At 42.4% G+C, this 17,223-nt stretch overlaps 1 protein-coding gene across 1 annotated transcript in view; it reads right to left on the reverse strand.

Moving 5' to 3' along the window:
- Window positions 1-2,664: 2,664 nt before the first annotated feature.
- The window catches only part of TSPAN18 (tetraspanin 18), a 117,807-nt gene continuing 103,248 nt past the window's right edge, over window positions 2,665-17,223 (reverse strand). The window contains exons 4-10 of the mRNA XM_063438583.1: window positions 10,472-10,549; window positions 9,980-10,174; window positions 9,629-9,703; window positions 6,683-6,781; window positions 5,757-5,933; window positions 3,312-3,395; window positions 2,665-3,110 (exon numbers count right to left, since the gene is read on the reverse strand). Of these exons, the coding sequence (XP_063294653.1) occupies window positions 3,063-3,110; window positions 3,312-3,395; window positions 5,757-5,933; window positions 6,683-6,781; window positions 9,629-9,703; window positions 9,980-10,174; window positions 10,472-10,534 (741 nt within the window). The 5' untranslated portion in view covers window positions 10,535-10,549 and the 3' untranslated portion in view covers window positions 2,665-3,062. The remainder of the gene's footprint in view (window positions 3,111-3,311; window positions 3,396-5,756; window positions 5,934-6,682; window positions 6,782-9,628; window positions 9,704-9,979; window positions 10,175-10,471; window positions 10,550-17,223) is intronic.

Below are 17,223 nucleotides of genomic sequence, written 5' to 3' on the forward strand. Positions count from 1 at the left end.
GGTAGATGATATGAAATGTTATTTGTTCCCTCACCCACTTATGCGTACACACGCTCTGTTTTTGTTGATGCTGATATTTATATACTATCTGATATGATCTGGTTTGGCACTGGGTGACACCAACCTCTAGTGAGTCCACTGCATCGTAAATTTAGAAAGTACATTTGAGTTCTCCGATCAGCGTTTACCCTTCGCAGTGTCCAAAGAAGGGATTTGTGTTCATCTGCAAATATTGACTTGTGCTATTTTTGCTTTTCACTTTTGTTTTATTTTACAATAATAAATAATCTCTGTGTTGGTTATAATGTACTGTCAAATATACAATGTGGGCTTTTTTTTGCAAGGAGAAGAAAAAAAAAAAGCAAATTCACGCGGAATAATCTGGTGTTTTTTAGTTTAATATAAACAAAACAGTTACAAAATAAAACTTTTATCATCTTGTACAAGTTCCCCGCTTCATTAACCCCTTCCTTAATGGAGCTTAGCTCTGCAGTGGTCAAACAATGGGGAAAAAAAAGACCAATTAACAGTTGCAATACCAGTGAGACCTGCCGCACTTGTTTTACAATGTGTTGCAGAGTCCTCTAGTGGTGGGGTGTTCTATCAGCAGTATATGTTGCTAGAATGCATATCAAAAACAGAACAACACGATTACATTCACATTTTATACGCAAATAAACATTTCAAAGAATCATAGTAAGCTATTTTTTTTCTTTCCTTTTATATTCCCCCTCTCCCCCCCACCCTCTTCTCAAACATTACAGAAAAGTGACTAAACCAAAGTATCAATTAAAAATAAGACAAGGTGGCAAATTATAAGCCAGATTCTTTGATAATCATTACTTGTCTTGACGTTTTTACTGTCAAACATACTAAAAGCTCACTTCGAGTAGGTTGTGTTTTTTGTTTGTTCATTTTATCAAATTCCAAAATATATTCTTTAGCTTGTGCATCAGATGGCAAATCTTAGGTCTCAAAGAGACGTTCACCACCTCCTTAGGCGTATGGTGATCAAACATTAGCAATTTAACTTCTCTTTTCAGAAATTTCTATCCCATTGCATGAGAGCCACTTTTTTTTCGGGATGAACGATTAAACTACCAACGCCTAATCTCTTATGGCAAAATATTGCCTCGTTTCCACTGAGCGGATTGGTTCGGGTTGGTACAGTTTGGCAGGTTTAGAATGGACCAGCCCATTCTGGTGAGCGTTTCCACTGCAAGTCAGACCTTCAGGGCCATGCGGGGTTTAGAAAAAATGCTCTTCCTGTCCACCAATCAATGGATTGTATAGTAGTTCTGCCCTAACCGAACCGTTCCATTTTCTATGGCCCTACATCTGAAGCAGGACCCTGAATGGATTGGTACGGTTCACTTGTATGGACCACTTTCATAATAGAAACACCCAAAATAGCGAACCGTACCGAACTGAACCAAACCGATCTGCTCAGTGGAAACGAGGCATTAGTGTCCCTCCCGAATTTTAGGATTTACGTTCTTTAGATACATAGTAGGAATATAATTAACCATTTATCAACAACACACCACACATTAAACATTTGATTTCCAGGCAAGAAGCAACACATTACTCTGAAACTAACGTTTTGTACTAAAGGAAAACCATCTATCAAGAAGGCATTGCTTCATATTTGTGTGATCGTCCTCTGTAAGACACTCTAATGCTTATGTACAGATCCATAAAGATTAGGCACTTCACCCTAGATTGTGGAATGTTGCGAGATCCTTTTTCCTGCTCCTCTTGTGCATCAACAAAAAAAACCTCTTATGACAAAGATCGATATGAATGTTTTGCTCAGTCTTCTGTTCTGAATGGTGCAAGTTGGATTTGCTGGTAAGTCAATGTATTTCCTACTGAAAGGTGCTGAAACATTTAGGCGATAAAGGCAAGCTTGCACTGGATTTCATTCTCATTAATCTGCATGATAGGACTATTAGTCCAGGCAACTGAAGGGTTTTGTTATACCACACCTGCTGCTATATCTAACAATGTCCTTCGGTCATCTTTTGTCCATTATATCTTGACCTTTTTAAGTAGACAGAGGCGCTTAGACTGTATCATGTAAATAAAGTATTTTGCACCCATCTAACGCGGGTAGTTGCACCTTTTACTGAAGGTAACCTTTTTGTGCCCTCACGTGTTCACTGATGGGGAGTTGTATTGTCTGGACCGGTTTGTATGGTGCATGGTGACTTGGATGGATTGTGAATTTACATGGTATCGCACGTCTTGTACCCGGTAATGCCGTCTTGAGCTGCAGTTAATGATCTTAACTGGTATGATTTATGCCATCTGTGGACTTGATGGGAGGCACATGATGCCCTAATGCCACATCTCTTCCAAGACAATTTCTAGTTACCTGAAATGACCAATTAATTTCAAATGTAGAGGTACAGAATTTCTGATTATGGATTTGTGAACAAATTTGTGTATTTATCTGTGTATGTAGTGTGTGTGTGTGTGTGTGTGTGTGTGTGAATGCTCTATGCAGCTGGTGTTTCAAGGTGTAGCTGCATCTATGTATTTGAATGTATTCACACATAGGGAACCTGGATTTGGTGATATGGTGAGTCTAATATTCTGAGTTCTAAACCACTTTAATATTCTTTACATAAATACTAGCATAGCACAAGATCTGTATGTGTATATATTTATGAGAAATATTTTCTCTAGATAGCTTGTGGCAAGCTAATATGTTCACCTTTGATCCAAACCATCTGTGCCTGTAATGAAGACAATCTAATGATGGCATTGCAGTATTCTCTGAATTGGGCTGATACATTGGTTCAATATTTCCTCTCATCCACCGGAATATAGCTACAAAGTGTTGGGTCCTCTTTTTAGACTGTGTGTTTCAGTACAAAGCATTGTGGTCACAATCAGAAGAGTCGGATAAGACATTGCCAGCTGTGTTGGGCTGGCCAGGAGTTTGTGTAGACAGTTCCTTGTTTCTGATTTTTTTTAGTTTTTGTTTTCTTGCTTTTTTTCATAGAGAATACATTTTTGAAATCCCCCAAGATAGGCATGTAATGTATCCACAAATCTTATTGTATGCCTCTGAACAGACACATCGCAAACACCATGGCAAAGAGCTGTGAATTGAAAAGACTTCAATTAGTAAAGGTTTGTAATCTGCAGGATTTGTAAGGGCAGCAGTTATTAAGGCCAATGACACTTATTTTCCGGGTACAAAAAGTATTCTAAAAGTACAAGCAATTTAGAAGTATTCTAACCGTATGAGCTTTCATGCAATGTTGTACGTGTATCGTAGTCTCTGTGTCTGATTCTCTTACCTCAATAGCCAAAACGCCAATGGCCAAAGCCCCGGCAATGTATACATATGGCTCCAGCGCGGTCAATATTACAGAGTAGCAGCCCTATAAGAAAAGGGAACGTATTTTCATGATAAGTCAGAAACATTCAGAGACTTTGTTGCTGTGTAACTACAAGAAATTAAAAAGGGGCATAACAATAACCATCCCTAGGTCATTGCAGTGGCTGTTATTGTGCTAAAACTCTATGGGCGCTGTTACCTTTCGCCTCAATGGCTATTGTCTACCGCCATGGTTTCCAAAGCAGTACTCAAGACACCCCTACCAGTCCAGAATTTAGGGGTTACCCAGTTGTGTCTAAAGTGTTTTGTTTTTTTCTTCCTCTCTTCTAAAAATACCTTACACAACTGGGTAATCATTAAATCCTGGACTGGTAGGGGTGCCTTGAGGACTGCTTTGGGAACCACTGGTCTACCTCTTCTTCAATGGAACTGATAACGAGAACAGTTTGACAAACCAGTTACCTGCCTAGAGCCATATGGGATCACAATCCTTCTCTGGGAAAGCCACAAAATATTTTGACACACAAAAACAATGGGTGGATAGTCCCCAGAGACTCGTAGTCCAATAACCACTACAATGCACTGTGGATGTTATAGTGCATCTTAATGAATGCAATAGAATATTCTAGGCCGGGGAAGGCAGACTTCGGCACTCCAGACTACATCTACCATAATGCTGCCAAAGCATTGTGGAAAATGTAGTTCAAAACATCGGGAGTGCCAAAGGTTGCCTATCCCAGTTCTAGGCTTCACAGCTTTAGAGGGAGTGGATGTCATTAGCTCTCTTACATTACATATAACTTGACTGGAGGCTGACCCCAGCCATCAATAAAGTTGCTCGGCAGTGGAAGTTAACATATAGCCAGGAAGGGAAGCCCATAATATTAAATAGACCTTAAGTTTATACAGCGAATACTTTAAAACTCAACACATTTTGGAAGAAATAAGTAAACGATACCAAAACATTATATGACAGAGACAGATGCGCTCTGTCTATAAACATAACCTATTAATGGAACAGCAAATTACAGAAAAATACTTTTTACATGTTTTATATAGTAAATGTTTAATGCTGAACGCAGTACGTTCAGAATGAGAGCAATCTCCTGGGAACTTGCAAAAAGCATAATATCCCATTTTTATTTCTAACATTTACATTTACTAAACTTTGAAATATACACTGAACAAAATTATAAACGCAACACTTTTGTTTTTGCCCCCATTTTTCATAAGCTGAATTCAAAGACTTTTTTCTATGTACACACAAGGCCTATTTCTCTCAAACATTGTTTACAAATCTGTCTAAATCTGTGATAGTGAGCACTTCTCCTTTGCCGAGATATGCCACACCGGTGAGGTGGATGGATTATCTCCAATTGTATCCTCAGAGAAGCAACAGACAGAGAGGGCTGGCTGAAACTGCAACAATTTTGGCCACCAGAGGGCGCCCCACATTAACAATAAGAACTAAATTGAGTGTTTCATATAACTGTGTTAACATATTGTGTATCCTAAGATAATAAGCTAAAAGGGAGCCTGATATATTTTTTAAACTGTTATATAGTGAATGCATTATAACAGGGGTGCCCAAAAGGTAGATTCCCAGTTATTGTAGAACTACAACCACCTTGATGCTTTGCGTGCATTTAGATGATGTGTTGTATGCTTTTTAGAATAACAAAGCACCATGGACACTGTAGCTTTAAAATATCTGGGGATCTACCTTTTTAAGCACCCCTGCATTATAATATACAAAAATGAATATCCTTAAAGTGCTATACTTGTTTATACACAACTCAGTTCAGTTTTGCAAACTCAGCAATGTGCATCAACCTTACAAGCTGCTAACCACACATGCTCATAGCTGCATCTCTCTCAAAATCTTAAGTGAAGAGCGTAAAAGCGTGCTTGGCTTGTGTGGGCCCAGTGAGCGCATGCACAACTTGGATGACAAAGGTGGAAGTAATACTCCTGATGTAAAGGGAAAGCTCATAAGCCATTATGAAGACTAACTCTTACCGACTATAGCCTGTTTAAGACCGGTTCTTGTGCTGCTTGTACTGACCCTTTAATATAATGTAGGTGACCATTATGGCTGCATAACTAAGGCAGGGGTAGTAAACCTTCAGCATTTCATAAGTTGACTACATCTCCCATAATGCTCTGGCAAAGCAGCAGGGGGATGTAGTAGGTTACCCCTGCTCTAAGGCCTTTTCTCTCTTCCTGATGCCAAGACTGGTCACAAATTGTCCCTTTTGCTGTCCGTGATAGTGGCACTGCTGGTAAGCTCGCTTCAAGGAACATACGTAAAAGACAATCTCTTGTGTCTGCTACTAATTATCCACTGGCTGCCAACCCAGTATTAACGTAAATGTGTATTCAATCTATCCATTAAGTCCTGTACCTGTCTGTTCTGAAACATCTCGTTGCCCGTCAAGCATGCCACCTTGTTAACGAACTCGCCATCACTCGATGGAGTCTCCCGTCTGCAGCAAGCCTCTGGCACTCTGTGGTGTGGTTTTATCTTGAACCTTAGACCTTCTTCAAAATCCTCAGGTCCGTTTACCCCGCAGCATTCAAACTGGATGGGAAGGGAGATAAGAGAAAGAGATGGTTAGAAATATTGCTTCTTTGTAACCTGATGGCAGTATGACGGGTGTTATTCTGGTAAGTTGGACAAGTCTTTTCATCTCGGGGAATTGTTATGGCCGATAACTGGAAAGCAAGAAGAGAACCCACGTTGGGTTGTTCACTGCAGGTCCTGTTACTGTCTTTGGACTACATTTTCCAGGGTAACATTAAGAATTCTGGGAAATGTAGTCCTATTCTCGGTGGAGGATAAGGGTGAACACCCCTGTGTTCAATGGACTGAAAGAAAATTGTAAAGTTTTGCTTATCATTGGAATATGTAGCAATTTAGAAAAGTCTGATAAAAGCATGAATTAGAAATTCCATCCTATTTCTTGATCAGTTACAACTCCTTTAACTCTTAATACATTTTAACTGGTAGCAGTCATAGTAGATTTAGTCCACAAATCAGTCTTTTTGGGATTTTTGGGTTGATAAGTTGGTCTGACAATTATTCTAGCTTCCTACGCAGCTGTCCTAAGTAGTTCAGATAAACCAAGATACACTGATTATAGTTTTTCTATTTTCTTTAGCAGTGCAGTGTTATATTACAGAGTATAATCTAACAAGATCTTGCTTTGTGTATCTGGATTCAGTTACCATAAACTGCTGATACAATATGAGCCAATTAATAAACTCAAGCATCACACAGCTCTATTCCCGATTATAGAGAACGCTACCGGCACTGAGTAATATACTCACTGTGGTCATCACAGAATTCCAGGTGGACGAAAAGACCTCGGTACTGTTACTCCCATGGTAATGCCTCTTTATATCCTTGGTAAAGAAATCTCTTGTCAACTGGAAAACAAAACGTTGTGGAATATAAAAAAAGTGAGCGTTAAAACCTAAACAATGGCCGGACAGGTGAATATGCTGAGTGACAAACAGCAGCCGCACATCATGCAACATATGTTTATGTTAACAAGTTTAACGGTGTTAAAATGCTGAACATTAGTGGAGAGCCGCTGTAATCAGGGTACTGAGGGTGGGTGGTGGGGGGACAGTCCGCCCTGGGTGTCAGGATTGGTGAGGTTACACAGCAGAGTGGGTGCACAAAGAGCCCCTGCAGTCAGGGGTGGGGGGAAAAGTCTGCCCTGGGTGTCACAGATTGGGGAGGGGTCATACAGCAGAGTGGGTGCACAAAGAGCCGCTGCAATCAGGGTACTGAGGGTGGGTGGTGGGGGGACAGTCCGCCCTGGGTGTCAGACAGGATTGGGGAGGTTACACAGCAGAGTGGGTGCACAAAGAGCCCCTGCAATCAAGGTACTGAGGGTGGGTGGTGGGGGGACAGTCCGCCCTGGGTGTCAGACAGGATTGGGGAGGTTACACAGCAGAGTGGGTGCACAAAGAGCCCCTACAGTCAGGGTACTGAGGGTGGGTGGTGGGGGGACAGTCTGCCCTGGGTGTCAGACAGGATCGGGGAGGTTACACAGCAGAGTGGGTGCACAAAGAGCCCCTGCAGTCAGGGTACTGAGGGTGGGTGGTGGGGGGACAGTCTGCCCTGGGTGTCAGACAGGATCGGGGAGGTTACACAGCAGAGTGGGTGCACAAAGAGCCCCTGCAGTCAGGGTACTGAGGGTGGGTGGTGGGGGGACAGTCTGCCCTGGGTGTCAGACAGGATCGGGGAGGTTACACAGCAGAGTGGGTGCACAAAGAGCCCCTGCAGTCAGGGTACTGAGGGTGGGTGGTGGGGGGACAGTCTGCCCTGGGTGTCAGACAGGATCGGGGAGGTCACACAGCAGAGTGGGTGCACAAAGAGCCCCTGCAGTCAGGGTACTGAGGGTGGGTGGTGGGGGGACAGTCTGCCCTGGGTGTCAGACAGGATTGGGGAGGTTACACAGCAGAGTGGGTGCACAAAGAGCCCCTGCAGTCAGGGTACTGAGGGTGGGTGGTGGGGGGACAGTCTGCCCTGGGTGTCAGCCAGGATTGGGGAGGTTACACAGCAGAGTGGGTGCACAAAGAGCCCCTGCAGTCAGGGTACTGAGGGTGGGTGTTGGGGGGACAGTCCGCCCTGGGTGTCAGACAGGATTGGGGAGGTTACACAGCAGAGTGGGTGCACAAAGAGCCCCTGCAATCAAGGTACTGAGGGTGGGTGGTGGGGGGACAGTCCGCCCTGGGTGTCAGACAGGATTGGGGAGGTTACACAGCAGAGTGGGTGCACAAAGAGCCCCTACAGTCAGGGTACTGAGGGTGGGTGGTGGGGGGACAGTCTGCCCTGGGTGTCAGACAGGATCGGGGAGGTTACACAGCAGAGTGGGTGCACAAAGAGCCCCTGCAGTCAGGGTACTGAGGGTGGGTGGTGGGGGGACAGTCTGCCCTGGGTGTCAGACAGGATCGGGGAGGTTACACAGCAGAGTGGGTGCACAAAGAGCCCCTGCAGTCAGGGTACTGAGGGTGGGTGGTGGGGGGACAGTCTGCCCTGGGTGTCAGACAGGATCGGGGAGGTTACACAGCAGAGTGGGTGCACAAAGAGCCCCTGCAGTCAGGGTACTGAGGGTGGGTGGTGGGGGGACAGTCTGCCCTGGGTGTCAGACAGGATCGGGGAGGTCACACAGCAGAGTGGGTGCACAAAGAGCCCCTGCAGTCAGGGTACTGAGGGTGGGTGGTGGGGGGACAGTCTGCCCTGGGTGTCAGACAGGATTGGGGAGGTTACACAGCAGAGTGGGTGCACAAAGAGCCCCTGCAGTCAGGGTACTGAGGGTGGGTGGTGGGGGGACAGTCTGCCCTGGGTGTCAGCCAGGATTGGGGAGGTTACACAGCAGAGTGGGTGCACAAAGAGCCCCTGCAGTCAGGGTACTGAGGGTGGGTGTTGGGGGGACAGTCTGCCCTGGGTGTCAGACAGGATCGGGGAGGTTACACAGCAGAGTGGGTGCACAGACTGACATGTTTGAGAGAGGAGCCTGCTTACTCTGTCTCTCTTCGCTCAGCTTAACTACACTCATGGTAGGAGACATGTATGAGGGTTAGGGAGGTTTGAAAATGGACACACAAAAGGGTTGGGGGGTGGAAAGAATGAAAATGTGTGCATAGAAAGTAAACGGGTGAGGGGCGGACAGATAGCGTGGGGGTGTTGAGAGGTGGACAGGCTAAAGATGGGGGAGTGGACTGACAGACAGTTGGGGTAGACAGACAGAATGGTCCCTAGTAGGGGGAAACATAAGTAGGGAGAGATGAAGAAGGCAATACGATTGAGGAGGAGATAGGTGTGGAAGACTGAAGTGAGGGACAGAAGGTACGGGGTACAAGGTGGATATAGTTCAGTGTTTTACCATTACTCAAACTTTATTAAACAGCTAATAAGTTGTATATTTAAAAAAACAAAATGACCGCTTTTTAAAAGATATTTGCAGCAATGTATCCTGCCGTCCAACTCATTAAGCTGATAGTATTTAGGGTCCACATCTAACTTTCTGTTCTAAATACAAGTAACATAATAACTGTGCAAAAATTATATTAAATGCTGGGAAAAAAAAGCTGCCAAAATATTTTTTTTTAAATAGCCTTAGGTACTCTGTCCTGTTTTAGGTTCTAGGCTGGTGATAGGCCAGTTGCAATATTGCTGTTTCAGAAAAAGGGTGAGAAATGAAATTGTGTTGATCCAAAATAACCTCCGGTAATTATTTTCACAGCCGTTCGATTACTTACATTCTCTCGAAACAGGAACGCAAGGATGGCAGCTGAAAGTTCGGCCAGAAATATCACAAGGATGAACATGAAGAACTGGAAGAAAATAAACACAGAGAAGATTGAAAAATAAAAGAATGTATACAAAATGACAATAAAATGGCGAACTAGTCAAGTTAATTCAAGAAGCAGGATTAGTCAAGGGACAGATTCCTACTTCTAGATTTCCCATTAATTACTCTCATTAGCTCCTTATTGACATTGATAGTTGGCAGAATCATCCTTATTATCAAAAGCTTGGGGGCTGGGAATATTGACGCCAAGCCATAATAATTCATATTGTTATAAACCACCTGCGAACATAATACGTACAAACAACAGAAGGCACTTGCTTTCACGAATTGCCCCGTAGCAGCCCAGGAATCCAAGCAGAAACAACATGGCGCCCATGGCAAGGATGAGATATGTAGCCATAAAGAGCAGGGGGTTCGTGGCAATTATCTCCCGGAAACCTGTTTGGTCAACGATGACCCAAACCCCAAGCCCAAGCAGGAAGGTGCCACCAAGCTGAGAAAGAAAAGGAAGACAATTTCAGAAATTAAACTACTACCGAAAAATGTTCTATTGTACACAAAACACATTTTGAGCTATTTTATAAATTAAAAATACAATCATTTGCTCAGTAATGCTTAGAATGTGCTTTGCAAATGTTTCAAAGCTGCTTCAGCCTCATGCAATTACAGTTTTTACAGCCATAACCCCTATTCAACTTTGCTAACAGAAGATGGGGAGGTAGAGATAGAGAAGAGAGACACGTGCTCTAATTTTGTTACAATTCAATAACTAACATAAATGTCTACTCACAAATATAAAGAAATTGAAGATGAACATGAGATATTTAGCGCAGCTCAAGTTCTCGCCTTCCATTTTCAGCAAATATTCCTGCAACGACATGAGATAGGGAGATGTAATTTCGATGAAACATTGCAATTAAAACATGCAACATAATTACCTTAACAGCACTTGGCAAATAACAGGAGACCACGTAAATAGGTTTTTAAAAATTTGAAGTCTGGCCAGGTAATCAATTCAGAATGTCAAGTGTTTTTGATCTACAATACAATACTCCCCCTCCCCCCAACCCAAACAAAAATGGTGTGATGAGAGCAGTGTCCCACATGCCAATCGTTGAGCCATTCCAATGGCCCTGGTTTATTGGTGTATGAAACCCAGTCTATCAATGGTTCTTAAAAACTGGTGTATAAATAAGGGTTGTCCAGGATGTGTTCATGGTTGTCTAGGATGTGTTTGGGAGAACAGGTTCCTTTATAAGACCAAGGCACAGCAAGGAGAGTGGGTTAGAGACTTCGGTTTGAACTCTCCGATTACTCTCCAGAATAAAGTCCCATACATCTTAGAATATTCTGCAGAATATCTTTACTCATTAAGGCTACATGCACTTGTGACTGTGGTTCCAAACTATGCCAGGTTGAATTACATTTATGAAATAGAAGTGCAAAACAGAATTTCCCCACCCACTTTTGGACCAATTCCTGGTGATTTGTGTATTCTAACAAATAACTAGAGAATGGTTTATGCATATTAAGTGGACATACATACAGGGAAAGCAGATACCAGTGATAGCCTGAAACTTAATCTAAGCATTGCGAGAAATGCAGATAATTTCTAACCAATGCACACGCTTCAATCAAATAAAGAGAGTGTTTTAGAGCCAGCGAGATGAGTAGGTCACAATCATTGCTGATAGAGTTCATTGATGAAACTCTTTCTGATGATCCCTTTCAAGAAGAGTTCACAGGCTCGTACTTGTGTGTTTTTTCGAAAAGCAATTAATTTCAAATTGGTACTTGACAAGCAGAGTGGCCTAAAGTACTATAAAAGGCCTTACCCCATGCAATCCAGAGAATGGTGATAACACAACGGGGTTTAGCTGGAATGTGTAATAACAATTAAAGGGCCTTGTACATATTCATTTCTGTATAGCCATTTCGACTACTCCGTATAACGCAGACTGATGTATGTAGAGAATATTACTGTGACTTTTGGAGGTATAAAAAGTTCTACATTCACGAAAAACAATAAAAATAATTTCTGACCACCGGTTCTGCGACAGATTGTCCCCTACCACCTGTTTTATTACAATGCAATTTATTTCTGCTGTTGCTATGAAGTCAGGGCTAAAATACAAATGTTAACCGTCATCACAACTTGAAAACCAACTTCGTAATAAATGGGGTAATTGGTACAAGAAATCTCTGAATGTCTTGTTTTCATAACCAAACAAAATATACGAGCCTGCCTTTGTTTATTTGGGTTATTAGGAACACGTAGCAGATGAAGAACATTTTTTTTCTATCCATATTTATTTAGTCATTGCAGTTGAAATATAACTGAATGTTTCTTTTTGAAGGTTCTGGCTCGTAAATCCTACATTGCGGAGTCCGCGCCATGCGGAGAAAAGCTAGCTCGTTTTCCCCATCTGCTATTTTCCCGTCTCGCAGGCGTAAAACACCAGGCATGGTTACCAGTCGGCTTTGGTGTGCACGGAACAACAAAAATATCCAATTACTGCAAACGTCAATAAAGTACACTTCCATTAAACAAATAATGTTCTAAAAAACCGACAGCCAGCTGGGCATACTTAAACTAATTATACAGCACCCTGCTACTGTCTTATGTTATCATTAATGAAAAGCTTTTAGCCCCCCAAGGCTGGGGGAGTACATTGTGCATCACTCTACATGCAGTACAATACATTTAGGTCTGCTTGCAGTGGGATTATATGTGGGTTTGAAGTTTCAATATAGAAAACTCTAAGAGTTCAATAATGACAAGGGTCACATACGTTGGAATGAGTCTGCACAGTATCACGTTTAGTACATTCGTTTTTCTTGGGGAGTTTTTTTTTTTGTTTTGTTTTTTTAAAACCAAAATATTTTTAACAATAAAAAAAAGTCAGACACAAATAGAAATGATGTTGAGCACAGACTCACATGATGATTCATTAACGTGTAAATTTTCAGGAATTCAAAATTTAGGCCTAAATTGACAAATTGGAAAATTATTCAAACTAGCCACAGTAAAGGAGGAGACTATATTTAAAAGAAGAAAAACTACCACAACAAGAGGACATAGTCTTAAATTAGAGGGACAAAGGTTTCAAAATAATATCAGAAAGCATTACTTTACTGACAGGGTAGTGGGTGCATGGAATAGCCTTCCAGCTGAAGTGGTAGAGGTTGACACAGTGAAGGAGTTTAAGCATGCGTGGGATAGGCATAAGGCTATCCTAGATAAAAGATAAGGCCAGGGACTAATGAAAGTATTTAGAAAATTGGGCAGACTAGATGGGCCGAATGGTTCTTATCTGCCGTCACATTCTATGTTTCTGTTTTCTATAGCATTGTTTTAAGTGCAGCTAATTTGACCTTAAAATTTAAACTACATTTACAATTCGCTTTGCATGACCGACAATTCATGTAAGAATACGCCTGTAGACAGATTCCCGCATGCAGACACCTGTGCAAATTGTTTAGACAACGTTTCGAAATAACTATGGTAATCAGACGGGATACCTTAAAAAAGGAAGTCATGTCCAGTTACGGTAAAATCTAATTATTTTTAGATTTAAAAAGCACCACATCTAATGCAGTACAGCAGTCCGCTTGATTTTGGCTTCAAAATTATTACCAAGGTATATGTTCGAATGTCATTTTGGAATAGAAAGAAACGGGAATTATAGAACAATATGACAAGATAAAATAATCAAAAAATCCTAGCTAAATGTATCTTTTTTTCTGTAAAAAGTCACAACCACTAGTAGGAGACTCTACAGTGGAAGATATTATATATGCAGAGTCCAATAATATATATAAAGTATATGTTGCCAAAAACAAACAAAAAAAGGTAATCCAATAAAGATATTTTTGGTATATTAATTTAGTCAGCGCAGACAAGGCGCAGTCTGTTCTTTTTAAACGATGATGATAAACATTTTGTGTACAGCAGGATCATCTATAAAGAGGGCCAAACACTTTGAAAAGTGGATCGTAGCCAGGGAAACTGATTTTAGAGGGCAGGGAGACTCTAAAACAAAGTACATCCTACGACTTCACTTAAAAGCTGTTTATATCAATTCTCATCATCTATTTTCAGAATAAAATAGTCGCATCGGATTTTTTTTCATCTCTAACAATTTAACCAGTTATTGTTTCTTTAATTCTCATTCACAATAGAAGTTCTAATAAAAAGAGTATAAATAGTGGGGGCTTTTCTTATTCTTTTCAACAGTACGGTATTATCAGATTGATTGTATTATGGTCTATTAAAAAAAATTAAAAAATCAACCTCGAATTGAATTGGTTACGTGTTGAGTCCATTTTTGTTTTGCTTTGTTTTGTGAATACTTTGTTTCATATTATATTTATGTATTGTTATTCTTTTTTTTCCCTCTTTTTCTTTCCTTCCTCCTATATTATGACATGTTTATATATGAATTTTTGTCGTGTGTTATGAAAGTGAAAGATTTGTTTGTGAAAACTTTAAATAAATAAAATAAAGATAAAAAAAAAAGAAAGATTTACCCACCAGAGGTTAACTGATTTGTTGTATGGAAAAAGGATAAGAGGCTTAAAATATCACTATAGGGTCAGGAACACAAACGTGTTTAAAACTCTCCTTATTTTCAGCACCGCATGGGTCCGCTGTGCTGGCCCCGCCCCCTTTGTGACATCATCAAAATGGCCGACTTTTAGCCAATCCAATGCTTTCCCATAGGGAAAGCATTGGATTGGCTAAAATCGGTATGGGACGGGGCCAAATGCCATTTTGGCCAATCAGGACCTCCTCATAGAGGTGCATTGAATCAATGAGGAAAATTCATCGTCTCCATGTAGAGTGTGGGGACACTGTACGGCAGGGCTGTGCAGCCCTGAGCCAGGAAGCCCCTCCAGTGGCCATCTAAGGAGTGGACACTTGGAGGTGAAAAGAACATGAACATGCCTAAAGGGAGCTATTATACTCACCAGAACAACTACATTAAGCTGTAGTTATTCTGGTGACTATAGTGTCCCTTTAATACATTATTTGTGGAGGGGGGGAGGAGTGGATATTGCTTCCCTTTAAAAACCTCTATATATAATGTCCTTTATGGTCTATGATCAAGTGTGAAGATGAAAATCGTAAGATTGTGGCACTGCCTGTCTCTGTTTTTAACATGGGCTGTACAATAAAAATAAAGCAGATACATTTTGATAATCAAGTGAAGTTGAACAGAAATGGATTTTATAACAAGACACGGAGGCTCCTATTGCATAACCCTTTCTTTACTGTCCACCAATAGCAGCAAAGAATACAAATATATTGAAAAAATGAAGAACATACATTAACATAGGCCCCTCCCCGCTCAGGTCCCGGTATATTAGGCAGCACTTCCCTTCCATAACCCTCTTTCTTTGCTGCTCCGATCAAAGATAAGTACATGTCACTTCTTTCAATACTATTTTACAGTTATTGATATATTTATATTATCAGTATTAGTTGTTTTTTCTTTATAACCGTTAACTATCGTTATGGTTATTATTGTTATTATTATTTTATTGGTATTTTACATATTTTATTAATATTTTATTAATATTTTGTATTATCATTTTTCTATCCTGATCACCTTATTGATTCTTACTTTTATGGTATTTCACCTCTACTACACTTGGTAGTTGTGTTTTGTACCCAGGGTCCAGACCTATCTGTCTTCTCTTACTCCCCGTTTCTTCGCTTCCTTCATTGCTTTCCCGCATCGGCGCCATCTTGCGCACATTTTTCTCTACACTGTCTTTCATAGTGCACTCTCATCGCTATCACCGTTCGGCGGTTTAGGCCATTCGACTGTTTTGCCGCGTTCGCCTGTTTCTTGCAAACGGCCCATTCGGCAGTTTTGCATTTTGTCCTATACTCTCCATTGTATTCACTTATTCACCTCTTTTAACCGAATGTTTGGTTTTTTCTTTTATTCACCTTACTTCTTTTTACCGCGAATCTCGCGAGATTCTCGGCGGCCATTTTCTAACCTCCTGTCTCCTTCCCTATTCCCTGTCAGACTGTGCACTGGTCTGGGCCCTGGTGAGATCGCTTTTTGTTTGCTCGTTCGTACTTTGGGTGACTAACCCAACAAACTGTTCCTTGTCAGTTTTCTCTTTAGATTTATTGATTCACTCTATTTAAAATGCCTAAACCCAGACTAAACTCTGGTTCACCTCCCTCTGGGGAGTCTGATACTCCACTCGACAGGGGAGAAGGCCCTGTCACCTCAGGTAATTCACCTACTCACTCCGATAGAACTACCCACTCAGATGGGACTCAGTTCTTAGCGCTACAGCGCTCAGTGACAGACGCCATTATGGCAGCCATGGGGTCCATGTCCTCTACTCTCTCCCACACCATTTCCCAGGCCCTCCAGCCACGTCCTTTGGATGAGCGCTACTCGGGCTCCACAACGCCTCAACCGCGTCCTCCTGTGGACCCACCGGGAGATTTACCCAGGAAAGCTACCCACAAATCTAAAGGTCCCTCTGCCTCCAGAAACACCATGACTGGCGTACCTTCGGTCGCCCCTGAAAGCGTGTCACAACCACGCAAGAGAGCCTTTCCGCGCCAGGCAGAACGGGCGCGGCTATGGAAATGTGCCAGAGCACAGGTAGAGAGCGACTCCGACTCAGAAATCGGGTCAAGTGAGGAGGCTAAGATTGAGTCTGATAGCGACTCCGAAGCGGATACCGCTCATTCAGGTTTTGACCTCCTTCCCTCTGCCCAGGCAGAGATGTCCGGAGGCGAACCAGGGACTAGGCACTCCGCGACTGCGGAGTCCGCCCTTGTGGACCCGTCGGGCGTTCCACTCTTCGACCCGGATGATTTACACCATCCGAGATCGGCAGAGTGGCTCCCGGCTGACCACATTGCCACATATTTAGAGAAGTGGGTGCGACACCCACTTAGTAAAGCGGCACGCAACAAAATGAGGGCAGAGTGTCCAAGGCCTGTTGTGCCTAACAAAGTTTGCGACACTCCAGAGGTAGACCCCAAGATGACCCAATTCCTTACCAAGCTAGGCTGGAACCCCCGTAAAGGGCTTGAATCCGCCTTGAAATCCTGCCAGGATAAGCACTTGGACATATTTGGCCCTTTGGCTAAACTTTTTGATTTGGCGGAAGACGCCAGAGCGGAAAACCGCATGGTTGACCCTGAAGACCTACGTGGTTGGGTCCAGAGAGCAATCTGTATTGCAGGGAATGTTAACACCTCTTTATCTATTGAGAGACGTAAGGCTATCTTATTTAAGATAGAGCCCAAATTGGCGAACCTCGCCCTAACAGAAGCCGGTAAGGACGCCCAAGGCCTCCTCTTCGGCGATTCCTTTATAAAAGACTTGGGGCGTTTTGTTGGGGCATTTACTGCCCTGGATAAGGCTCAATCCTCTATGAGGCGAGTTTTCCAGGGACGGGTCTCTACCAGGGCCGGCAGATCCAGGAGCCGTCTGTCCGGCCGGAACTATGTCCAATCCCGTGGCACGGGACGAGGCTCTTTTCACCAACGCTCCCACT

The sequence above is a fragment of the Pelobates fuscus genome, chromosome 12 (genome assembly GCF_036172605.1).
Source record: "Pelobates fuscus isolate aPelFus1 chromosome 12, aPelFus1.pri, whole genome shotgun sequence".
In the NCBI taxonomy this organism is placed as follows: domain Eukaryota; kingdom Metazoa; phylum Chordata; class Amphibia; order Anura; family Pelobatidae; genus Pelobates; species Pelobates fuscus.